Source organism: Bombina bombina, chromosome 6, assembly GCF_027579735.1.
Source record: "Bombina bombina isolate aBomBom1 chromosome 6, aBomBom1.pri, whole genome shotgun sequence".
Classification (NCBI taxonomy): domain Eukaryota; kingdom Metazoa; phylum Chordata; class Amphibia; order Anura; family Bombinatoridae; genus Bombina; species Bombina bombina.
This window is the reverse complement of record NC_069504.1, coordinates 869209761-869233264: the sequence shown is the minus strand read 5'-3', so window position 1 is coordinate 869233264 and position 23504 is coordinate 869209761. Positions and strand designations below refer to the sequence as shown.

The 23504-nt window shown below is 37.7% G+C and overlaps 1 protein-coding gene across 1 annotated transcript in view; it reads right to left on the bottom strand.

Annotated features, from left to right (window-relative positions):
* LOC128663819 (phospholipid scramblase 1) overlaps positions 1–23504 on the bottom strand; it is a 148332-nt gene that overhangs the window by 104233 nt on the left and 20595 nt on the right. Inside the window, exons 5-6 of the mRNA XM_053718342.1 lie at positions 13936–14093; positions 10051–10185 (exon numbers count right to left, since the gene is read on the bottom strand). Coding sequence (XP_053574317.1) covers positions 10051–10185; positions 13936–14093 — 293 coding nt within the window. The remainder of the gene's footprint in view (positions 1–10050; positions 10186–13935; positions 14094–23504) is intronic.

The window sequence follows — 23504 nt, the reverse complement described above, 5'->3', positions numbered from 1 at the left end:
GTCTCCCACAGAACTAAAACAGACTCCAAGTCATACTAGCTCATGGTTACATCATCTGGGCATGTTTAAGTGTGGCCATAAGAAATGCAAACCATGTGATTTTGCATGGGTTATTAAAGAATTCACTTCAGCAATAACAGGACAGACATATCCCATTAAATCTTGCTTAAATTGTCAAAGCACTAACGTTATATATATCATTACATGTACCCTATGTAATATTCAATACATAGGGTTAACCTCTAGGGATATAAATTCCCGTATTAGAGAACACTTTTCGACTATTACAAAGGGTACATCTAGCACACCACTTGTGCAACATTTTGCCACAAAACATCATAGTAGCTTAAACTCATTTAAATGGGCAGCAATAGAACAAGCTAAAGTGCCCAAGAGAGGTGGCAATCTGGATAACATACTTGCCAAAAGGGAAGTATATTGGATATATACCCTAAAAACCAGATTACCATTGGGTTTAAACTCAAGATATGATTTGATCAATTTCTGGGAATAACTTCAAAATATCAATATTAACATTCATATTCAAACTACTCCATATGCATATTATTCACCTAAGGGTATTGTTATTTTGTTATATCCCATCCCTTTGTCTCATTTTTTCGGTACTTTCAGATGTATTTTAGATGTGTTTCGCACTTTTAATATCTATTCTGAACTATCCTTCCATACGTATTGAGGGTTATACTTCAGTCTGCCCCGCAAGCTGTGTGAACATATATGCGTATATCGCACGTACCAGTGTATGTATATTTATATTTATATTTATACATGCGAACACATAACTACATCCTTTAATGGGGTACATACCTTAGAGAGATAATACTGTAAGAGAACTTATTTTAGTTAACTGATATTATTATTATTCAACTCAAGTTTCAACTATGCCATTCGAGAATTCTGCAAATATATACATGATGCTTTAGTGCTTGCTAACTATAATGATATTTAGCGCAGAAATAATTGGTGACAGTTAGGGTAATTTTTCCTCAATGTTCTCATATTAGTCTTAGTAGTTTTCTATTTTAGAAATTTGTTCATATTTCTAAGGATTTATCTTATATATACTGTAGTGTGTGTACTCTTGCTGTAGCGTAGCTTGGATACTAAGGGTTAATCAAATTACTCTTTACCTGGTGTGGGCGTGGTTTGTATCTATTGTTTTTAACCAATCACAATTGTAACACAGTTTTTTAAACCTGCATTCACCTGCATGACACCTATGGCTATGATTACGGCTGAGCGCCGAAACATGTAAGCCGTGGTGTCACGCTCACACACTGGTTTTTGCTTACTATCTATGTATGCTGTTCGCTGAGCCACTCTTGGCGTTTTAACTTTGCCAATAAAGATGGATTTTATTTGCATAAAGCTGGATCCTATCCTACTTCTTTAAATAAAAATTAACACATAGTGCACCAACATGATAACCTCTCCAAGCCGTAGAGAGCATTGTGTAATTGAATCACGAAACAGACATGTGCATATCATGCAGATCAGAGATGAAAATTTAAAGATTATAGTGAATCCCAATTATTCAAACAATGCTTTACACATAGATCAATTCACCTCCTACTGAGGAATCGCAACCATTTGCAAGAACAAAAAACAAAAACAAATTTGATCATTAGAATATCACATTGCGCGATGTTGGTAAATCTATCAATACAGTAGTTAATAACAAATGGCAATGTAAAAGATAGTCAGAGTCAAAGATATTAGGTGTATCATTAGAAATAAAAATATATATATATTAACAAGGTGATATAAGTGATTTGTAATTTTTAATCGTTCAATAGATTATCCTTTGTTGAAGAGCAAAATATCATCATTAGTTAGAATGATGGTAAATTCAACATATCATTCAATTCACAAATATTAATATAAATTAGTTGATAGAGATGATAAATAGACCCCTGACATGACATAGTATATTTATAATTAGGTAGTGATATGTGTTCATAAGAGAAATCAAATGTATAGCTGCCACAATTATGGCCATAAAAATATATATATAGAGAAGAATCAAGCCAATTACAATGAAAGAAACCAGAAATTAATATCTGGCCCTCTTAAAATAAGATAATTTTCTTAATCAGAGATCTTTAATATATAAAAGCTTTAGTTCAACGGATTGTCTTTTTATGAACAAGTTATACTTCATTTCATCAAAGAGTAAATAAAGATGCATAATAAAATACATAGTGAATCAATTAGATGGAAACTGATTCTGTATATTCCATTGTATCTCTGATATTTGATGTAAATAACTTAGACTGTCCGTATAAGATGTTCTGATCAGGACCATATATATGCACAAAGTATTATAGATAGGAATTATATCCATCTTGTTCATTTAGGCCATTTGGTATTAGAGTATTCAACCAGAAAATCCACCTGCATTCCGCCTGCAGTAACATTGTTTCTATGTCCCCACCTCTGATACCCGGTTTAATAACTTGTAAGACACATGCCTTTAAATCCGGTTTTGTTCCATGTCTTTTTAAATAGTGTTTTGCAACAGGGGTAAGGTTCTTGTTCCTTTCTTTGTCTTTTTGGCAATTTTTGATGCTGTTTACATGTTCTCCTAATCTCGTACGTAATTCGCGTGTGGTGATACCTATATACTTCTTCCCACAGACACATGAAAGACAGTATACAACATTTTTTGTCCTGCAGTTAGCGAATCTGAGCATTCTTTTAACACAGCCAGTAATTGTGGTAAATTCACGTTCATTGTGTATGTACTTGCAGAAACTACATGCACCGCAAGTTCTATCAGCCAATCGGAATTAAGGTTGAAAAAATTTGATTGGCTGATCCAATCAGCCAATAGGACTGAGCTCGCATTCTATTGGCTGCCAAACAGCCAAAAGAATGCAAGCTCAATCCTATTGGCTGATTGCATCAGCCAATAGGATTTTTTCAACCTTAATTCTGATTGGCTGATAGAATTCTATCAGCCAATCGAAATCTAAGGGATGCCATCTTGGATGACATCACTTAAAGGTACTTTCATTCAGCAAGAAGACGTCGGAAAAAGAGGATGCTCTGCGCCGGATGTCTTGAAGATAGAGCCTCTCCGCGTCGGAAGGATGAAGATAGAAGATGCCATCTGGGTGAAGACTTCTGCCCGTCTGGAGGACCACTTATGCTCGTCTGGAGGACCACTTCTGCCGGCTTCGTTGAGGACATCTTGCCGCTTGGATGAAGACTTCTCCCGGTAAGTGAATCTTCGGGGGTTAGTGTTAGGATTTTTTAAGGGTGTATTGGGTGGGTTTTATTTTTAGGTTAGGGCTTTGGGCAGCAATAGAGCAATAGAGCTAAATGCCCTTTTAAGGGCAATGCCCATCCAAATGCCCTTTTCAGGGCAATGGGGAGCTAAGTTTTTTTTAGTTAGGGTTTTATTTGGGGGGTTGGTTGTGTGGGTGGTGGGTTTTACTGTTGGGGGGGTTGTTTGTATTTCTTTTTGTATTTCTTTTTCAGGTAAAAGAGCTAATTTCTTTGGGGCAATGCCCCGGAAAAGGCCCTTTTAAGGGCTATTGATAGTTTAGTTTAGGCTAGGGTTTTTTTATTTTGGGGGGGGGCTTTTTTATTTTGATAGGGCTCTTAAATTAGGTGTAATTAGTTTAAATATCTTGTAATTTGTTTTTTATTTTCTGTAATTTAATGTTTGTTTGTTTGTTTTTTGTAATTTAGCTAATTGTTTTTAATTTATTTAATTGTATTTAATTTAGGTAATTTATTCAATTGTAGGGTTAGGTTAGGTGTTAGTGTAGCTTAGGTTAGGTTTTATTTTACAGGTAAATTTGTATTTATTTTAGCTAGGTAGTTAGTAAATAGTTAATAACTATTTAGTAACTATTCTACCTAGTTAAAATAAATTCAAACTTGCCTGTAAAATAAAAATAAACCCTAAGCTAGATACAATGTAACTATTAGTTATATTGTAGCTATTTTAGGGTTTATTTTATAGGTAAGTATTTAGTTTTAAATAGGAATAATTTAGGTAATGATAGGAATTTTATTTAGATTTATTTTAATTATATTTAAGTTAGGGGGTGTTAGGGTTAGGGTTAGACTTTAGGGGTTAATAAATTTAGAATAGTGGCGGCGACATTGGGGACGCAGATTAGGGGTTAATAAATATGATGTAGGTGTTGGTGATGTTGGGGCCAGCAGATTAGGGGTAATAAGTATAATGTAGGCGGCGGTGATGTCCGGAGCTGCAGATTAGGGGTTATAAATATAATGCAGGTGTCGGCGATGTCGGGGGCGGCAGATTAGGGGTTAATAAGTGTAAGATTAGGGGTGTTTAGACTCGGGGTTCATGTTAGGGTGTTAGGTGTAAACATAAATTTAGTTTCCCCATAGGAATCAATGGGGCTGCGTTACTGAGTATTACGCTGCTTTTTTGCAGGTGTTAGACTTTTTCTCAGCCGGCTCTCCCCATTGATGTCTATGGGGAAATCGTGCACGAGCACGTATAACCAGCTCACCGCTCACTTAAGCAGCGCTGGTATTGGAGTGCAGTGTGGAGCTCAATTTTGCTCTACGCTCACTTCTTGCCTGTTAACGCCGGGTTTGTAAAAACCCATAATACCAGCGCTGCAGGGAAGTGAGCCGTGAGAATAAACTGTAAGTTAGCACCGCACCCCTCATAACACAAGAATCGTAATCTACCCGATATACATTAGAACTTTTTGAATTCGAATATTGCATAATTCAAATCGAATTATTAGAAAAATTTTGAATCGAATAATACATTTAAATGACATTCGACATTCAAAACGAACTAACGCATGTGTTAAAATTCGTTTAATTTTTCGATTGTTGCAAAACATTTGCCCATCCCTAGTAACAAGCCATCATGCATGAGGTACTCAAATTTCAGTGGCTCAAGGAGCTCCCTATTTATAGAGTCACTATGATTATTATTATAATTATCGGTTATTTGTAGAGTGCCAACAGATTCCGCAGCGCTAATAGCAAGTCCTAAAAGCAGATGTGCAGCTGCCTCAGCTGGCGCACAATGGCTTTTAGATGCATATAGCACAATGCAGAGGAACAAAAACAAATTATCCTGTGCATTGAATTAACCCAACTCTCCCAACCATAACTGCCATTCTCCCAAGCCCTCAAGGGCAATTTCACCCCAGCCAAAACTCAACAAACCCCCCCCCCCAAAGCAAATTCAACTAAACATGTCCTCTACAACCATAACATACTCTAAGCACACTAACCAGATACTTTCCCAATACAATCATGTTGAACTAAGTTGTCCTTATATCATCACAAAGCACCTAAACCAAGGGTATAATATAAGTGTTTTGCCACCCAAGGGACCTCCTATCATATGAGGTTCAAGACCCCCCAGGGACTCTTCACACAATTGACTCATTCGCACAATAGACTTCATCAATAATTAGAACCACCCCACCAAGGGCAGGTATCCAGAAGAGAGCTTCCGACCTCTTATCTCAAACATAGAAATTATAGCCCGATTATGATACCATAACCATTAAAAAAAATAGTTAATATTACAACATGAGAATGTACTGAAAATAGCATGCTGGGGAATTGTACTTTTTTCAGACATGAAAAGGGTAATATAGAGGTGTTTTTTTCTACTGTGTTAATAAAATGAATGTCTTTATTTGTTCTTGATTCATTGAGGGATCCATCATTGACTGGGATTTTATTGTTACTGACTTTGGCCTGTTTCTGACTAAGCTTCTGTTACTGATTTGGTATTGTATTTGTTTGTACTGATTTTGACCTGGACTGTTTGACTACATTCTTTCTGCCTACTCTGTTTCTGATATCTTTGCTCTGTGATTGCTGCATCAGAGTTCAGGAATATGTAACCAAACTTATTTTAAGGTACGTTCATTATATTTAGACTTTACACACTTAAATAACCACTAATGTTAAAATTAAACTTTCATGATTCAGATAGCGACCACAAATTTAAACAACTTTCCCATTCACATCCATTATCTAAATATTCACAATGTTTTTATATGCACCCTTTCTGATGCACCAGCCCCTACTGAGCATGTGCAAGATTCACAGAATATATGCATATGCCTTTTGTGAAAGGCTGATGGCTATCACATGATGCAGTGGGAAGGAGAATAAAACTAACTGAAATTTGTCAGAAAAAAATATAGTACTTGTGAAATTTAAACTAATTGCTTTTACATTGTCTATTTAATATGCATTTATTGATTATTCTATTCTACTGTGTTTAGTGGTCCTTTAATTTGTGTTCCATATCAATAAGTCTTCCAATTGAGTTAGAGTTCAGTTATAAAGTTGGGTTTTACTCTCATACCCTTGTCTCTTGCTTAGTTACTGTGTGTTTAAAGGGACAGGACACAAAAATGTTGAAGCACTTGAAAGTGATGCAGCATAGCTATGTAAAAAAGGCAGATATTTTACCCCAAACTTTCCTCAATAGCTACACCCCATTATAAAAGGGATTTTTAGCAGCTAATCAGGATGCTAGTCCCGGGTCTTGCAAGGGAGCATGCATCTGGCTTGTGCAGGCACAGTCATGTAATTTCCCTATTCAGTTTAAGGAAGTTTACTATCAAACTCATGAGATTTCAGTAAAATCTCATGAGATTACAGTAAAGAAAAGCGTGACCTCAGCACTGCTGAAGCTGAATGGCTTTTTTCTTTCATGTAATTGGCAAGAGTCCATGAGCTAGTGATGTATGGGATATACAATCCTACCAGGAGGGGCAAAGTTTCCCAAACCTCAAAATGCCTATAAATACACCCCTTACCACACCCACAATTCAGTTTTACAAACTTTGCCTCCTATGGAGGTGGTGAAGTAAGTTTGTGCTTAGATTCTACATTGATATGCGCTTCTCAGCAATTTGAAGCACGATTCCTCTCAGAGTACAGTGAATGTCAGAGGGATGTGAAGAGAGTATCACCTATTGAATGCAATGATTTTCCTCACGGGAGATCTATTTCATAGGTTCTCTGTTATCAGTCATAGAGATTCATCTCCTACCTCCCTTATTCAGATCGACGATATACTCTCATATTCCATTTCCTCTACTGATAACTGTTTCAGTACTGGTTTGGCTATCTGCTATATGTGGATGGGTGTCTTTTGGTAAGTATGTTTTCATTACTTAAGACACTCTCAGCTATGGTCTGGCACTTTATGTATTAATATAAAGTTATAAATATATGTATTGTACTTATGTTTGCCATGAGTCAGGTTTATGTGTATTTCCTTTTGCAGACTGTCAGTATCATATTTGGGAAAAGCATATTTAGGAAAATATTTTTTTTTTACCTAGGGTATAGTCTCTTTTTCTATTGACTGTTTTTTTCATTAAATTTTGCGGACAAAATTAGGCTTGTGAGGGCGCAAAATGCCGAAGTTTATTGTGTCATTCTTGGTGCGAGTATTTTTTTGGTGCAAAGTTACGCCCGATAACGCAAATTCGTCAGTTCCTTCTACAAGGTTGCGTCTTCATTTCCGGATGTTGTTAGCAACAAAAAAATTTCAGTTACGTTGTGCATCATACTTGGCGCCAAATGATTTCATTATTTAAAACCCCATTCCTATGTGCCTCTTGCCTTTTTTCTACTTTTTTCTATGTTAGAGGGCTATGCTGTTTGCATTTTTTTCCCATTCCTGAAACTGCCATATAAGGAAATTGATAATTTTGCTTTATATGTTGTTTTTCTCTTACATTTGCAAGATGTACTACTATTCCTATGGAAGATAGTACTTCTTTTAAAGACCCTTTAGATAGGAAACTTGAATCTTATCTAAGGAAAGCTTATTTAGATTCTGGTCATCTCCTCAGGCCTGCCATCTCTATGGCTGATGTTGCAGCTGCCTCAACTTTTTGGTTGGAAAGTTTAGCGCAACAGGAAACGGATTCTGATTTGTCTAGCATTGTTCGCTTGCTTCAACATGCTAATCATTTAATTTGTGATGCCATTTTTTATATCATCAAAGTTGATGTTAAATCTATGTCTTTAGCTATTTTAGCTAGAAGAGTTTTGTGGCTTAAATATTGGAATGCTGACATGGTATCTAAGTCTAGATTACTATCTCTTTCTTTCCAAGGTAATAAGTTATTTGGTTCTCAGTTGGATTCGATTATTTCAACTGTCACTGGGGGGGGGAGGGAGTTTTTTGCCTCAATAAAAGACCTAAGGGTAAATCTAAAGCTTCTAACCGCTTTCGTTCCTTTCGACAAAATAAGGAACAGAAACCAAATCCTTCCCCCAAAGAATCTGGTTCCAATTGGAAACCTTCTTCAAGTTGGAGTAAATCCAAACCATTTAAGAAACCAAAGCCAGCCCCCAAGTCTGCATGAAGGTGTGGCCCTAATTTCAGCTCAGCTGGTAGGGGGCATATTAAGATTATTCCAAAACATTTGGGCAGATTCTGTCCAAAATCATTGGATTCAGAGTATTGTCTCTCAAGGAAATCGAATAGGATTCAGAGTAAGACCTCCTGTGAGAAGGTTTTTTCTCTCACGCATCCAGTAAATCCAGTAAAGGCTCAAGCTTTTCTGAAGTATGTTTCAGACCTGGAGCTTTCAGGGGTAATCATACCAGTTCCGTTTCAAGAACAGGGTCTGGGGTTTTATTCAAATCTATTCATTATCCCAAAGAAAGAAAATTCTTTCAGGCCAGTTCTGGAGCTGAAAATTTTGAATCGTTATGTAAGAGTGCCAATTTTCAAAATGGTGACTATAAGGACTATTCTGCCTTTTGTTCAGCAAGGGCATTATATGTCCACAATAGACTTACAGGATGCATATCTTCATATTCCGATTCATCCAGACCATTATCAGTTTCTGAGATTCTCTTTTCTAGAGAAGCATTACCAATTTGTCTCTCTTCCGTTTGGCCTAGCAACAGCTCCAAGAATCTTTTTGAAGGTTCTCGGTGCCCTACTCTCTGTAATCAGAGAACGGGGTATTGCGGTATTTCCTTATTTGGACGATATCTTGGTACTAGCTCAGTCTTTACATTCTGCAGAATCTCACACAAACCAACTAGTGTTGTTTCTTCAAAGACATGGTTGGAGGATTAATTTACCAAAAACTTTTTTGATTCCTCAGACAAGGGTCGCCTTTTAAGGTTTCCAGATAGATTCAGTGTCAATAACTCTGTCTCTAACAGACAAGAGACAATTAAAATTGTTTTCAGCTTGTTGGAACCTTCAGTCTCAGTCATTCTCTTCAGTGGCTATGTGCATGGAAGTTTTAGGTCTCATGACTGCAGCATCGGACGTGATCCCCTTTGCTCGTTTTCATATGAGACCTCTCCAGATTTGTATGCTGAACCAATGGTGCAGGGATTATGCAAAAATATCACAATTAATATCCTTAAATCCCAATGTTCGACTCTCTCTGACTTGGTGGTTAGATCACCATTGTATAGTTCAAGGCGCCCATCCTTAGGTTCTACGTACAAGCAAAGCAGTTGGAGAAATAACAAAAGATCATTAAAGGGACAGTCTAGGCCAAAATAAACTTTCATGATTCAGATAGAGCATGTAATTTTAAACAATTTTCCAATTTACTTTTATCACCAATTGTGCTTTGTTCTCTTGGTATCTTAGTTGATAGCTTAACATAGGAGGTTCATATGCTAATTTCTTAGACCTTGAAGGCCACCTCTTTTCAGAATGCATTTTAACAGTTTTTCAACACTAGAGGGTGTTAGTTCATGTATTTCATATAGATAACACTGTGCTCGTGCACGTGAAGTTATCTGGGAGCAGGCACTGATTGGCTAAACTGCAAGTCTGTCAAAAGAACTGAAATAAAGGGGCAGTTTGCAGAGGCTTAGATACAAGATAATCACAGAGGTTAAAAGTATATTAATATAACTGTGTTGGTTATGCAAAACTGGGGAATGGGTAATAAAGGGATTATCTAAGTTTTAAAATTAAAAAAAATCTGGTGTAGACTGTCCCTTTAAGATCAAAGCAAATAAGGCTGAGAAGAGACATATAACTTGTGGAATATAACTAACCTCTATTGGGTCCTCACAGACAACAGTGAATATGGGCTGATTATTTTCATTGTGGATAGAGAACTTTGGTATGCCTGTAGAATAGCATGATTTAACAAAGCCAATAGGATGTCCTTGTGGAGCATCAACCTGCACCTGCAAATAAATATTTAAAAATAATAATTGTACATATACCACTTTATTTTCTAGATATTATGGCCTCTATTTATCAAGCCGTCAACGGCAAATATTCTGGAATTCCACAGCGTATTTGTGGCGAGCCTGATTCGCCTTAGTTATCAAACCCTACAGACCGGCAAAAGTAGAATTTAGTGACGTAACATACGATCCGCCGGACTCAGTCCGACACAGATCGATGCTTACGTCACTACAGATGTTCCGAACGCAAGTTTAGCACTATCTGACTACTTTTGCTAGTTATCAAATAACTAGCAGGTACGCTCTGCACTTTTCCGGTCCAACGTACCTGGTTTCCAATCCGCCGCCCTGGGCGTCGGAAAGCAGCGAGAGCTCATGTTCACTGCTGCCCGATATCCCATTGATTCCTATGGGAATGTCTACACCTAACACCCTAACATGTACCCCGAGTCTAAACACCCCTAATCTGCCTCCTCTTACACCGCTGCCACCTACATTATACTTATTAACCCCTAATCTGCCGCCCCCTACACCGCCGCCACCTACATTATACTTATTAACCCCTTAACCGCCACTCCCGGAGCCCATCGCCACCTACATTATACTTATTAACCCCTAACCTGCCCCCCCCTACACCGCCGCCACTATATTAAATGTATTAACCCCTAAACCTAAGTCTAACACTAACCCTAACACCACCTAACTTAAATATAATTTAAATAAATCTAAATAAAATGATTCCTATTTAAAACTAAATACGTACCTATAGAATAAACCCTAAGCTAGCTACAATATAACTAATAGCTAACTTGTAGCTATTTTAGGGTTTATTTTTATTTTACAGGCAAGTTTGTATTTATTTTAACTAGCTAGAATAGTTATTAAATAGTTATTAACTATTTAATAGCTACCTAGTTAAAATAAATACAAAAGTACCTGTAAAATAAAACCTAACCTAAGTTACAATTACACCTAACACTACACTATCATTAAATTAATTACCTACATTAACTACAATTAAATAAAATTAAATAAAGTTATCTAAAGTACAAAACATAAAAAACACTAAATTACAGAAAATAATAAAATAATTACAAGTTTTTTAAACTAATTACACCTAATCTAATCCCCCTAATAAAATAAAAAGCCCCCCAAAATAATAGAAAGCCCTACCCTATACTAAATAACAAATAGCCCTTAAAATGGCTTTTTGCGGGGCATTGCCCCAAAGCAATCAGCTCTTTTACCTGAAAAAAAGTACAATACCCCCCAACATTAAAACCCACCACCCACACACCCAACCCTACTCTAAAACCCACCCAATCCCCCCTTAATAAAACCTAACACTAACCCCTTGAAGATCACCCTACCTTGAGACGTCTTCACCCAACCGGGCCGAAGTCCTCCACGAAGCCGGGCGAAGTGGTCCTCCAGATGGGCAGAAGTCTTTATCCAAGCCGGCCAGAAAAGGTCCTCCAGACGGGCAGAAGTCTTCATCCAGATGGCATCTTCTATCTTCATCCATCTGGCGCGGAGCTGGTCCATCTTCAAGACATCCGACGCGGAGCATCCTTCCTGGCCGACGACTAACTGACGAATGAAGGTTCCTTTAAATGACGTCATCCAAGATGCTGTCCCCTTCAATTCCGATTGGCTGATAGAATTCTATCAGCCAATCGGAATTAAGGTAGGAAAAATCCTATTGGTTGATGCAATCAGCCAATAGGATTGAAGTTCAATCCTATTGGCTGTTCCAATCAGCCAATAGAATGCAAGCTCAATCCTATTGGCTAATTGGATCAGCCAATAGGATTGAACTTCAATCCTGTTGGCTGATTGCATCATCAATAGGATTTTTCCTACCTTAATTCCGATTGGCTGATAGAATTCTTTCAGCCAATCGGAATTCAAGGGACACCATCTTGGATGACGTCATTTAAAGGAACCTTCATTCATCAGTTAGTCGTCGGCCAGGAAGGATGCTTCCGCGTCGGATGTCTTGAAGATGGACCCGCTCCGCGCCGGATGAATGAAGATAGAAGATGCCGCCTGGATGAAGACTTCTGCCCGTCTGGAGGACCTCTTCTGGCCGGCTTGGATGAAGTCTTCTGCCCGTCTGGAAGACCACTTCGCCCGGCTTTATGGAGGACTTTGGCCCGGTTGGGTGAAGACGTCTCAAGGTAGGGTGATCTTCAAGGGGTTAGTGTTAGGTTTTATTAAGGGGGGATTGGGTGGGTTTTAGAGTAGGGTTGGGTGTGTGGGTGGTGGGTTTTAATGTTGGGCGGGTATTGTACTTTCTTTTCAGGTAAAAGAGCGGATTACTTTGGGACAATGCCCTGCAAAAAGCCATATTAAGGGCTATTTGTAATTTAGTATAGGGTAGGGCTTTTTATTATTGGGGGGCTTTTTTATTTTATTAGGGGGATTAGATTAGGTGTAATTAGTTTAAAAAACTAATTATTTTATTATTTTCTGCAATTTAGTGTTTTTCATTTTTTGTACTTTAGATAATTTTATTTAATTTTATTTAATTGTAGTTAATTGTAGTTAATGTATGTAATTAATTTAATTATAGTGTAGTGTTAGGTGTAATTGTAACTTAGGTTAGGTTTTATTTTACAGGTACTTTTGTATTTATTTTAACTAGGTAGCTATTAAATAGTTAATAACTATTTTATAACTATTCTAGCTAGTTAAAATAAATACAAACTTGCCTGTAAAATAAAAATAAACCCTAAGATAGCTACAATGTAACTATTAGTTATATTGTAGCTAGCTTAGGGTTTATTTTATAGGTAAGTATTTAGTTTTAAATAGGAATAATTTTATTTAGATTTATTTAAAATATATTTAAGTTAGGTGGTGTTAGGGTTAGTGTTAGACTTAGGTTTAGGGGTTAATACATTTAATATAGTGGCGGTGGTGTAGGGGGGGCAGATTAGGGGTTAATAAATATAATGTAGGTGGCGGCGGTGTAAGGGGGGCAGATTAGGGGTTAATAAATTTAATGTAGGTGACGGCGGTGTGGGGGGGCAGATTAGGGGTTTATAAGTATAATGTAGGTGGCGGTGGGCTCCGGGAGCGGCGGTTTAGAGGTTAAACCCTTTATTTAGTTGCGGCGGGGTCCAGGAGCAGCAGGATAGGGGTTAATAACTTTATGTAGGTGGTGGCGGTATAGGGGGCGGAAGATTAGGGGTTAATATGTATAATTTAGGTGGCAGTTGGCTCCGGGGGCGGGGGTTTAGGGGTTAATACATTTATTAGAGTTGCGGTGGGCTCCGGGAGCGGCGGTTTAGGGGTTAAACACTTTATTTAGTTGCAGCGGGGTCCAGGAGCGGCGGTTTAGGGGGTAAACAGTATAGTATAGTGTGGGTGTTTAGTGACAGGGTACCAAGAAAGCTGTAAAAAAGCCGAAGAGCAGCGAGATCGATGACTGTTAGTTAACAACAGTCCACTGCTCATCGCACCGTACTTGGTGTGCAGCTTTTTGACAGCTTTTTTGATAATTTTGGAGAACGTATTCAGGTCCGCGGCAGCGATGTTAGGCGATCTTAGGCGAGCGCATTGGTGCCGTCGAATGCAGGTAAGTTGACGGCTTGATAAATAGAGGCCTCAGTCTTCATTCTGTTTATAACCATTCTTGATCAAACTAAATTACCAAATATACTTATATATGACATACAATATGTCACTCCACTTTATCCATTTGTCTGTAATTGGAATGACTCCGAGATTTATATAACTTACATGTGAATAACCTCCACAACAGTTTCCAGATGATGTCAAATGGATTTTGATAACATTCCTCTTTTGAAAGTTTCTCAGATATAAGTTTAGAGAAGGTCCACAACATTCAGATACTTGACTTACGAAGAAGAGCTGCTGTCCTCCTCTGGTCTGAAAAACTGTTACAATGAATTGATATTATTTTTTATTGAGATCCAAAGAACATCTAGTTTAATATTTAGCATTTTTAACAAATACTTTATAGTTCATGCTTTCAATAACCTAGCATTGCATATAATTGCTTATATTTGTATTTCATTAGATAGACTGGTAGAAACTTGTTTTTGGACATGTGAAATTACGTTACCAATGTTGAAAAATTTAACCTAGTTAAATTTTTATGTATTTTTGAAACAAATAATTCCACATTCCATATAAAAATGAAAGGGACATGAACCCAAAAAAATTATTTCATGATTCAGAGCACACAATTTTAAGAAATGTATATATCTATTTGTGCCCTACTTATGATACCATATTTTACTTTTTAATTTTTTATATTTGTGTGTCAGTATGTCTAAATAGTTATTGCCATCATAAATAAGTATTTTGATTATATTTTTTCTGTACATGTTTTCAAGATTATATTTTATTATTAGAGGGGCAGGAAACCCCAAATATTTCATTTATGATTGGGACACAACATACAATTCTTATCAATTTTCAAATGTACTTTTATTATTAAATGTGCTTCATTCTCATGTTATTATTTGCTGAAGGAACAGCATTGTACTACTGGCAGCTAGCTAAACACATCTAGTTACCAATCACAAGAGAAAAATGTATTCACTTACCAATCACCAGCTAGCTCCCACTAGTGTAGGATACGTACAGTATATATTCATTTTCAACAATGTATACCATGTATAATCAGTACCCTAAGGGACTATCATTTATTAGTCCACTATAGATGAATAATATTTCAACTAGATGAACTCGTAAAGTGTGCTATGAGGAGTATTGGAAAACAGGAACATGTAAATGGTGACAAGGAATAAACTTACATAATATAGCCTCTAGAACTAACCAGTGTCACGAAGAACACTGTCAACCAGCAGTACCTGAAATTGCTTAATTTAATGGATATCACTAAAAGACAAGATAGGTGGATGTGACTGATTAATTAAAATTCTGGCTATTAATTTAGATAAGGAATTTACACAGTTTCTGCTTCCCCTTAATAGCTAAATGGTCATAAAAAAATAATTTTATATATATATATATATATATATATATATATATATATATATATATATATATTTATATATATATATATAGGAGGGATTTGACCTTTTTTAATAAATAGTTCACAGCTTGATTACAAGTTATGGCTGCTCGCTAATTTCGTGTACGTTATTTTCATCGCTCACCTTTGATAGCGCTGCTATTACAGGTTTTGAAAAACCCGGCTTGCGTGGGCGATATGGTGGTGTTGAGCTCCATACCTCACCCAAATACAAGCGCTGCTTTGACGTGCTTGATCCAATCAGCCAATAGGATTGAGCTTGCATTCTATTGGCTGATTGGATCAGCCAATAGGATGAAAGCTCAATCCTATTGGCTGATTGCAACAGTCAATAGGATTTTTTCCCCTTTAATTCCTATTGGCTGATAGAATTCTATCAGCCAACTGGAATGTAAGGGACGCCATCTTGGATGATGTCACTTAAAGGGAAACTTCATTTACTAGCAGCGATCGTAAGAAGAGGATGCTCTGCGCCGGATATCTTGAAGATGGACCCGCTCCACGCCGGATAGATGAAGATAGAAGATGCTGTCTGGATAAAGACTTCTGCCCGCTTGGATGAAGACTTCTGCCGGCTTCGATGAGGACTTCTGCCCGCTTGGATGAAGACTTCTGCCGGCTGGATGAGGATGGATGTCCGATCTTCGAAAACTGTAAGTGGATCGTCGGTGGTTAGTGTTAGTTTTTTTTTTTTAAGGGTTTTTTGGGTGTGTTTTATTTTTAGCTTAGGGTTTGGGCAATGTAAAAGAGCTAAATGCCCTTTTAAGGGCAATGCCCAGCCAAATTCCCTTTTCAGTGCAATGGTTAGGTTAGGTTTATTTAGATAGGTTTTAATTTGGGGGGTTTGGTTGTGTGATTGGTGGGTTTTACTGTTGGGGGTTGTGTGTTTGTATTTTTACATATAAAAGAGCTGATTTCTTTGGGGCAATGCCCCGGAAAAGGTCCTTTTAGTGTAGGCTAGGGTTTTTTTTTATTTTCGGGGGCTTTTTTATTTTGATAGGGCTACTAGATTAGGAGTAATTCGTTTTTATTTTTGATAATTTCGTTTTTTATTTTGTGTAATTTAGTGTTTATTTTTTTTTGCAATTTAGATAATTGTATTTGATTAATTTAATTTATTTTATTTGATTGTAATGTTAGGTTTTAGTGTAAGGCAGGTTAGGTTTTATTTTACAGGTAAGTTTGTATTTATTTTAGCTAGGTAGTTAGTAAATAGTTAATAACTATTTACTAACTAGTCTACCTAGTTAAAATAAATACAAACTTACCTGTAAAATAAAAATAAAACCTAAGCTAACTACAATGTAACTATTAGTTATATTGTAGCTATCTAACGGCTAGATTTAGAGTTTTGTCGGTAACGACCCGCGTAGCTAACGCCGGCTTTTTTCTGGCCGCACCTTTAAAATAACTCTGGTATTGAGAGTCCACAGAATCGCTGCGTTAGGCTCCAAAAAAGGAGTGTAGAGCATTTTTAACGCAACTGCAACTCTCGATACCAGAGTTGCTTACGGACGCGGCCAGCCTCAAAAACGTGCTCGTGCACGATTCCCCCATAGGAAACAATGGGGCTGTTTGAGCTGAAAAAAAACTAACACCTGCAAAAAAGCCGCGTTCAGCTCCTAACGCAGCCCCATTGCTTGCTATGGGGAAACACTTCCTACGTCTGCACCTAACACCCTAACATGTACCCCGAGTCTAAACACCCCTAACCTTACACTTATTAACCCCTAATCTGCCACCCCCGCTATCGCTGACCCCTGCATATTATTATTAACCCCTAATCTGCCGCTCCGTAAACCGCCGCTACTTACATTATCCTTATGTACCCCTAATCTGCTGCCCCTAACACCGCCGACCCCTATATTATATTTATTAACCCCTAATCTGCCACCCACAACGTCGCCCCCACCTGCCTACACTTATTAACCCCTAATCTGCCGAGCGGACCGCACCGCTACTATAATAAAGTTATTAACCCCTAATCCGCCTCACTAACCCTATAATAAATAGTATTAACCCCTAATCTGCCCTCCCTAACATCGCCGACACCTAACTTCAATTATTAACCCCTAATCTGCCGACCGGAGCTCACCGCTATTCTAATAAATGTATTAACCCCTAAAGCTAAGTCTAACCCTAACCCTAACACCCCCCTAAATTAAATATAATTTTAATCTAACGAAATTAATTAACTCTTATTAAATAAATTATTCCTATTTAAAGCTAAATACTTACCTGTAAAATAAATCCTAATATAGCTACAATATAAATTATAATTACATTGTAGCTATTTTAGGATTAATATTTATTTTACAGGCAACTTTGTAATTATTTTAACCAGGTACAATAGCTATTAAATAGTTAAGAACTATTTAATAGTTACCTAGTTAAAATAATTACAAAATTACCTGTAAAATAAATCCTAACCTAAGTTACAATTAAACCTAACACTATACTATCATTAAATTAATTAAATAAAATACCTACAATTACCTACAATTAAACCTAACACTACACTATCAATACATTAATTAAATACAATATCTACAAATAACTACAATGAAATAAACTAACTAAAGTACAAAAAATAAAAAAGAACTAAGTTACAAAAAATAAAAAAATATTTACAAACATAAGAAAAATATTACAACAATTTTAAACTAATTACACCTACTCTAAGCCCCCTAATAAAATAACAAAGACCCCCAAAATAAAAAATGCCCTACCCTATTCTAAATTACTAAAGTTCAAAGCTCTTTTACCTTACCAGCCCTGAACAGGGCCCTTTGCGGGGCATGCCCCAAGAAGTTCAGCTCTTTTGCCTGTAAAAAAAACATACAATACCCACCCCCCCAACATTACAACCCACCACCCACATACCCCTAATCTAACCCAAACCCCCCTTAAATAAACCTAACACTAAGCCCCTGAAGATCATCCTACCTTTTCTTCACCTCACCAGGTATCACCGATCCGTCCTGGCTCCAAAATCTTCATCCAACCCAAGCGGGGGCTAGACATCCATCATCCGGTGGCTGAAGAGGTCCAGAAGAGGCTCCAAAGTCTTCATCCGATCCGGGAAGAAGAGGCGATCCGGACCGGCAACCATCTTGATCCAAGCGGCATCTTCTATCTTCATCCGATGACGACCGGCTCCATCTTGAAGACCTCCAGCGCGGATCCGTCCTCTTCTTCCGACGACTTCCCGACGAATGACGGTTCATTTAAGGGACGTCATCTAAGATGGCGTCCCTCGAATTCCGATTGGCTGATAGGATTCTATCAGCCAATCGGAATTAAGGTAGGAATATTCTGATTGGCTGATGGAATCAGCCAATCAGAATCAAGTTCAATCCGATTGGCTGATCCGATCAGCCAATCAGATTGAGCTTGCATTCTATTGGCTGATCGGAACAGCCAATAGAATGCGAGCTCAATCTGATTGGCTGATCGGATCAGCCAATCGGATTGAACTTGATTCTGATTGGCTGATTCCATCAGCCAATCAGAATATTCCTACCTTAATTCCGATTGGCTGATAGAATCCTATCAGCCAATCGGAATTCGAGGGACGCCATCTTGGATGACGTCCCTTAAAGGAACCGTCATTCGTCGGGAAGTCGTCGGAAGAAGAGGACGGATCCGCGCTGGAGGTCTTCAAGATGGAGCCGGTCGTCATCGGATGAAGATAGAAGATGCCGCTTGGATCAAGATGGTTGCCGGTCCGGATCGCCTCTTCTTCCCGGATCGGATGAAGACTTTGGAGCCTCTTCTGGACCTCTTCAGCCACCGGATGATGGATGTCTAGCCCCCGCTTGGGTTGGATGAAGATTTTGGAGCCAGGACGGATCGGTGATACCTGGTGAGGTGAAGACAAGGTAGGATGATCTTCAGGGGCTTAGTGTTAGGTTTATTTAAGGGGGGTTTGGGTTAGATTACGGGTATGTGGGTGGTGGGTTGTAATGTTGGGGGGGGGTATTGTATGTTTTTTTTTTACAGGCAAAAGAGCTGAACTTCTTGGGGCATGCCCCGCAAAGGGCCCTGTTCAGGGCTGGTAAGGTAAAAGAGCTTTGAACTTTAGTAATTTAGAATAGGGTAGGGCATTTTTTATTTTGGGGGTATTTGTTATTTTATTAGGGGGCTTAGAGTAGGTGTAATTAGTTTAAAATTGTTGTAATATTTTTCTTATGTTTGTAAATATTTTTTTATTTTTTTGTAACTTAGTTCTTTTTTATTTTTTGTACTTTAGTTAGTTTATTTCATTGTAGTTATTTGTAGATATTGTATTTAATTAATGTATTGATAGTGTAGTGTTAGGTTTAATTGTAGGTAATTGTAGGTATTTTATTTAATTAATTTAATGATAGTATAGTGTTAGGTTTAATTGTAACTTAGGTTAGGATTTATTTTACAGGTAATTTTGTAATTATTTTAACTAGGTAACTATTAAATAGTTCTTAACTATTTAATAGCTATTGTACCTGGTTAAAATAATTACAAAGTTGCCTGTAAAATAAATATTAATCCTAAAATAGCTACAATGTAATTATAATTTATATTGTAGCTATATTAGGATTTATTTTACAGGTAAGTATTTAGCTTTAAATAGGAATAATTTATTTAATAAGAGTTAATTAATTTCGTTAGATTAAAATTATATTTAATTTAGGGGGGTGTTAGTGTTAGGGTTAGACTTAGCTTTAGGGGTTAATACATTTATTAGAATAGCGGTGAGCTCCGGTCGGCAGATTAGGGGTTAATAATTGAAGTTAGGTGTCGGCGATGTTAGGGAGGGCAGATTAGGGGTTAATACTATTTATTATAGGGTTAGTGAGGCGGATTAGGGGTTAATAACTTTATTATAGTAGCGGTGCGGTCCGCTCGGCAGATTAGGGGTTAATAAGTGTAGGCAGGTGGAGGCGACGTTGAGGGGGGCAGATTAGGGGTTAATAAATATAATATAGGGGTCGGCGGTGTTAGGGGCAGCAGATTAGGGGTACATAGCTATAATGTAGGTGGCGGCGCTTTGCGGTCGGCAGATTAGGGGTTAATTATTGTAGGTAGCTGGCGGCGACATTGTGGGGGGCAGATTAGGGGTTAATAAATATAATACAGGGGTCGGCGGTGTTAGGGGCAGCAGATTAGGGGTACATAAGTATAACGTAGGTGGCGGTCGGCAGATTAGGGGTTAAAAAAATTTAATCGAGTGGCGGCGATGTGGGGGGACCTCGGTTTAGGGGTACATAGGTAGTTTATGGGTGTTAGTGTACTTTAGAGTACAGTAGTTAAGAGTTTTATGAACCGGCGTTAGCCCAAAAAGCTCTTAACTCCTGGTTTTTTTCTGCGGCTGGAGTTTTGTCGTTAGATTTCTAACGCTCACTTCAGCCACGACTCTAAATACCGGAGTTAGAAAGATCCCATTGAAAAGATAGGATACGCAATTTACGTAAGGGGATCTGCGGTATGGAAAAGTCGCGGCTGAAAAGTGAGCGTTAGACCCTTTTTTTACTGACTCCAAATACCGGCGGTAGCCTAAAACCAGCGTTAGGAGCCTCTAACGCTGGTTTTCACGGCTACCGCCAAACTCCAAATCTAGGCCTTAGGTTTTATTTTATAGGTAAATATTTAGTTTTAAATAGGAATTATTTAGGTAATAATTGTAAGTTTTATTTAGATTTATTTTAATTATATTTAATTTAGGGGGTGTTAGGGTTAGACTTAGGCTTAGGGTTACTTTAGGGTTAGGGTTAGGTTTAGGGGTTAATATATTTATGTAGCGATGTGGGAGGCCAGAGGTTTAGGGGTTTATTATTATTATTATGCTTTATTTATGAAGTGCCATCATATTCCGCAGCGCTATCCATCGATACAGTTCATTTAAATAATTAATTAATAGTTTTAATTTAGTATATTTCATTGTGGGGGGCTTGCGGTTTAGTGGTTATTAGGTTTATTATTATTGCGGCGGTGTGGGCCGGATGGCAGATTAGGGGTTAATAATATTTAAATAGTGTTTGCGATGCAGGAGGGAGGCGGTTTAGGGGTTAATAGGTTTATTATAGTGGCTGCGATGTCTGGAGCACCAGATTAGGGTTTAATAATTTTATTTTAGTGTTTGCGATGCGGGAGGGCCTCGGCTTAGGATTTAATAGGTAGTTTATGGGTGTAAGTGTACTTTGTGACAGTTTAGTTATAAGTTTTATGGTACAGCTTTGCAGCTTAAAACTCATAACTACTGACTTTAGATGGCGGTACGGATCTTGTCATTTTAGGCTGTAACGCTCACTTTTTGGCCTCCCAGGCAAACTCGTAATACCGGCGCTATGGAAGTCCCATTGAAAAAGAACTTTTTTAAAAGTGTGGTACTGATGTTGCGTGACGGCCAAAAAGGTGTGCGGTACAACTATTCTGACAAGACTTGTAATTGCAGCGTTAGGGAAAAAGCATCGTTATGGGCCATAACTATGTTTTTTGAGTCATAACACAAAACTCATAATCTAACTGTCAGAAATCGTAAGTTGTTACCTCACCAACTAGAGCAACTGCATCCCACCTCCACGGCCGCAGGCAGGGAGACACCAGCCCTCTACAAATAAAGTATACATTATGAGGTATCAGGCAAATATAAAATATGTAATAGTCACTAGCGGGAAGTCAAATCAAACTGAATTAGGTTTAACATAATAACCAAAGTGGATACAACAGCTAATATATATAATGCCAGAATGAATGAAACCAATACAATCATCAAAACAGTCAAAATATCCACCCTTATAGTTCAGCTTACAGGTTTAACTTTTCCCTATTTTGTGCAACAGGTAGAGCTAAGAAAACATTGTCATACACTGGTGGTCATATAAGTACTGTTATGGAGTCACATTCTCAGGAGATACAGTGAACTATTATCAACTGTTAATATGGATGGGGAGGTAAAAGAGCAAAACAAGAATTTTCTACCTGGGATTCAGATATGTCATCAACTTTAATGTGGGATATAGTAGAAGATAATGCCACAATACGCTTCTTGCTTTACAGATTTACACATTAGGGCAAGTTCAATGCTAGGCAGACCTATCCTATTCCAGCTTGTAGGATTGTTCTTGACGTTGGGTATGGGTTAATGTTCTGGGTCTTGTATATATTTTTACCCTTAATAATTTTATTCGGTGTGAGGAAAGTGTCAAGCATATGATTTGAGATAGCGACAGTACTGATAAATGTGTTCGCTGATCTGGATAGGAAGACACTAAAGCAGTCCACTTCATAAGCATTTTTCTCTCTGTCTGAGTTAGCAGCCGTCACCACAGACACTGCATCCGATCCTGAGCCACCAAGCTTACCCTCCTCAAGCGTGTAAAGATCAGGCAAATTGCCAACCTTATCTGAGCTCCATTCCTCTTCTTGGATACCGTTGACCGGAATTGCAGGTATGATCTAAGTTCCTGCAGCATCTGATCTTTCCGTGAGCCTCTCCGGTCTGCATGGATTTTGTGCGACTTTGGTAAGTGCAACCCGGCTGGTGAAGCGGTCTGGGGTGTATGAGAGCAGTCCAGGGAGAACTTTGTTTAACTGTTGCTTGAGGCTGTTAAAGTAATCTCCTATAAGTTGTAAAGTCTGGTGTTCCCAGTTATCGAGCAGCTCTCCAGCTTTTTCGACATAGGAACATTTCAAGCTATTTATTAGAGTCATTACTACACGTAGCACATAAACTAGCAAACGTTCATACACATCAACAGTAGGGTTACCAAATTTCTCCCTTTTGTACACTTAAAGATGAGTAATGGAGCAGCTACATTCCATCTGCCTTAAATGTAGTTTCTAGTATCTGAGTATAGCTTTTTCAGGAGTCGATTTGAGGATGATAACTGGCGGATTATCTTGAATTTCCTCAGAGCTTCTTTTTTTTTTTTGTCTATCATGGCTGCCGCCCAGACATGCACCCCCGTTATCAATGTTGATCAGTATTTTTATATGCACACATTAAGAGGCACCAGCTCATACTGAGCTTGTGAAAGAGTTCACAGTGTATACAAATATGAGTCTGTTAGTTGCTGATGGCTGTCACATAGCACAGTAAACCAATCTTTGAAATTTATCAGAAATAAAAACTCTATTAATAATTTGAAATTTAGAAAAGTGCTGTTACATTGTCTTTTTATGCATTTGTGGATTATACAATTCTAGTATGTTTAATGGTCCTTTAAATTGATGGTAAATTGCCATCACTAAAAATAAAGTGTAGTTTAAGTGATCAAATATGTAAAAAAAACAGTGCTAAACT